General features: G+C 68.6%; 1 protein-coding gene across 1 annotated transcript in view; it reads left to right on the plus strand.

Annotated features, from left to right (window-relative positions):
* The window catches only part of CHLNCDRAFT_139542 (hypothetical protein), a gene marked incomplete at both ends in the record, with an annotated part of 7,127 nt that extends 5,778 nt beyond the window's left edge, over positions 1 to 1,349 (plus strand). The window contains 3 exons of the mRNA XM_005843951.1: positions 301 to 560; positions 739 to 861; positions 1,059 to 1,349. Of these exons, the coding sequence (XP_005844013.1) occupies positions 301 to 560; positions 739 to 861; positions 1,059 to 1,349 (674 nt within the window). The remainder of the gene's footprint in view (positions 1 to 300; positions 561 to 738; positions 862 to 1,058) is intronic.
* Positions 1,350 to 3,474: the final 2,125 nt, after the last annotated feature.

Here is a 3,474-nt window from a genome sequence, read left to right on the forward strand (position 1 = left end):
CGCTGCGGCGGGGCGCTGGCGGCGGGGTGGGCTGACCAGAGTGTGCCGCCGCATCCGCTCCCTGGATCACGTTCGCAGCCAGGCGCAGCAGCAGGTGGGCGGTCGGACGGTGGTCGAGGCGGGTGGGTGTGTGGGTGGGGCAGCTGCCTGGGGGGCGCTGGGGCCGCGGCGATGCGAGCGGTGTGTGTGTGTGTGCCGGCTGGCTTGGCTGACGCGTGGCTAGCTTGCCTGCCCTCCCTCACCCCCTCCTCACCCCCTCACGCCCTCCCCCCCCCCTCCTGCCTGCTGCCTCCCCGCAAGGCAAGCGCGGCCGTGCGGTACGGTACCGCGCCTGCGCCGCCGTGGACGAGGACGTGTTTGTGCACCCCAGCTCCGCGCTGCACGCCGCCGCCCCAGAGTATGTGGTGTACACCCAGCTGGTGCGCACCTCCAAGCGCGCCTACATGGCGGGGGTGACGGGCGTGGAGGCGGCGTGGCTGCCGCAGGTGGCGCCGCCGCTCTGCGCCTTCTCGGCGCCGCTGGCGGAGCCGCCACCCTTCTACAGGCCCGCAGCAGACCAGGTGGAGTGGGGGAGGGGAGGGGCGCTTCGCCGCCGCCCGGCTCTCGGCACGACAAGGCGGCGGTTTAGGTGGTGGAGGGCTGCCCCTGCGCCAGCGGCTGGGGTGTGGACCCAGCTGGCGCCGACGCCTGCGTGCCTGCGCTCCTGCCCCCCATGCCGCGGCCGCCACCTCTGCGCAGGTGCTGTGCTGGCGGGACGTGACATTTGGGCGCCACGGCTGGCAGCTGCCGCGCTGCGCGGCGCCGCACCCAGACCCTGGCGAGCGGTGCGCCGTGTTTGGGGCGGCCCTGCTGGAGGGCAGGGTGCTGCCCAGCTTTGCAGGCAAGCGGGAGGGGGGGCGGGGGCGGGGGCGGGGCCTGCTCCTGCCAAGGCCGCCTGCTCAACTGTCTGCCAGCGCGGCGTGCCCCCTCTGCATCGCCCCACCTTTCCCGGGTGTTGCCTGACGCCCCGCGCCACCCGCCCCGCGCCCCTCGCTGCCCCTGCCGCAGGCCTGCGCCAGGGCCTGGCGGTGCCCCCCAGCATGCTGCTGCGCCCAGACATGCGCGTGCACAAGCGGGCGGCGGAGCTGCTGGCGGCGCTGGTGGCGGCGCGGGTGGACAGCCGCGCCTCGCTGGCGGCCAAGTGGGCCGCCGCCCCCGCCTTTCTGCGCCGCGAGCTGGCCCAGTGCATGCAGAAGGGGTGCGACGGCGCGCTGCTGCAGGCCTGGGGGGCGCTGCAGACGGAGGCGGCCGCCGGCCCGCCGCCCCCCGCGGCGCCAAAGAAGCGGCGGGGGGACAAGGGGCGCGGCTGATGCAGGCTGGCGCGGCGGAGCAGCAACCTCGGCTGCTTCCTCGCCTGGCGCCCTCTTCATTTCCTGCCGGCGGCGCTTTGGCTTCAACAGATTGTTTGTTACAGGGTCCCTACGAAGTTACCTGTAATCTCAATCTGTCTCTGACTGTGGTGGCAAGGTGACATCCGCTGGTGGTGTCAACAGCAGCCGTCTTCTTCACCAGCAATGGCTAAATGGCCGCCTGTGAAGAGGGCCATCGCCTAAGGATCGGGTCCAGGCCTTGCAGCCACGCGCAGGCGGCTGCGCTGGCTGGGGCTAACGCTGCCCAGCCGGCGAGGCGCCGGCGCCGCCCATGCCGGAGGCGGGGTCGGGATGGGCGGCCACGTTGACTGCCGGTGCCTTTTGGCGGGAGAGCCTGGAGGTGTCAGCGCTGCCGCGCAGGGACGCCCTAACGTCCGAGGCATCGGACGCGCCCATGTCGAAAATCGACACGCCGAGGGCGATGCTCCGCAGGGCGGCGTTGAAGGCGGAGGCCGGGGGGGCGCCGTGGGGGGGCGTTCTGGTGCGGTGCTGCTGGATACCGGCCGCCATGGGTCCCAGGAGGCTCGTCACCTCTGCACGCGCATCAACCAGGCCGCGCAGCTCTGCTGTCCCAGCTGGCACGGGGGCCTGCTTCATTTGGGCGCGCGCGTCGCCACGGCGCGCGGCGATGTGGATCCTCCTTTCCTGGGGCACGTGAGGCCCTTTCTTCGACTTCTTCTTGGCGCCCGTTTTGGACCGGTCGCTTGCAGCATCAGGCTGGACGCTGCCCTTCTTCTTCTTGTCCTCGTCCTCTGCCGCACTTCGAGCGGCGGCGGCGGCGCCGGCGCCTGCACAGCAAGCACCCACTTGTGTTCCGTAAAGTGATGTGCGATGCTCTAAGGGAGTGAATGATCACATGCCAAGCCAAGCCAAGTTCGCAGCAAGCAGCGATCAGCGAGGCTGGCATGCCACCAACCTGAGGCGGCTGCTGTGTCGCTCGGCGCCTTGCCCTCGAGAGAAGTGTCTTTGGGGGGTGTCCTGGGCGGCGACAGCCGTTGAAGAGCGGCAAGCGAGGGGCCTCCCGCCATCGCGCCTTGCATGTCCGGCTGGAGTGCCAGGTAGGACCTTCACCGCCCTCTCCTGTCAAGGAGATGACTGCAGCGCGTGGTGGTAGGAGGCCGCGTGCAGAAACGAGCGCCCTGGGTCACAAGAGGCGCCAGTGATGACACCGGCTATTCGTTCAGCAGGTAGGCCTCCCGGTAAGGATGTGCCCCATGATGGGCATGATGGCCCCCCACCTGGAGGGTCATTAGGGACATCATCCTCAATCATGCATCATTCTCCCTCCCGTTTGTTCTGTTGGCATCCCAGCAACCGTAATATGCTTTCTAGGACATGAGCCAGCACTTTAGGATGAAGGTGGTTAGCAAGACCACGGCCCCCAGGCCTCTAGACGGGCCACAGCCAAAAAGACCCCGTGCAAGTAGACCAGGACAACAAGCTCCCTTCAATGTGCCAGGGCAGGCCAGGCGGCGGGGTGAGAGGGATGACAACGAGGATGAGCGAGCACCCAGCGGCTTCTTAGGCTGGGGCGACCGGCAAGGACGCAAACGTGATCACTGGGAGGCTCGGCTCGGACCGGACGTGGATGCCTTCTTGGCCTCTCTGCCGGGCCGGGCGGCGCAGCAGCGGCAGGAGCGCCAGCAGCAGCTCCAGCAGCGGCAAGCCCAGCTGGCCAGCATGGAGCCGCTTCCTTGCCACTTAGCAGCAGAAAATGGCAGCTGCTGTGAGTTGCACAAGACGGGCAGCCAGGCAGCTGTGTTTTATGGGCCGCTCGGCGTGGTGGGCAGGCTCACGTTGCCGGTATGGGAGTGCAAGACGCATGGGCGCCCCAATATCACCGTGCACCCTCTCCAGATCAGCTGTGTGCCGACTGCGCCAGTCAATAACACCAAGCTGCTTGATGTGGAGCTTGTCAGGCAGTTCCGCTTGCTGCAACTGCTCAACGGCGTGGGGGCGCACGGTAAGAGCATTGCATCTTGTGGCGCCCTGGCCCGCCCACCACTTCTACCTGCTACTGTCGCACTGCGGTCATTTCTGTGCAGATGCCAAGTGTACAGCTGAT

The sequence above is a fragment of the Chlorella variabilis genome (genome assembly GCF_000147415.1).
Source record: "Chlorella variabilis unplaced genomic scaffold CHLNCscaffold_25, whole genome shotgun sequence".
NCBI classification, from domain to species: Eukaryota; Viridiplantae; Chlorophyta; class Trebouxiophyceae; order Chlorellales; family Chlorellaceae; genus Chlorella; species Chlorella variabilis.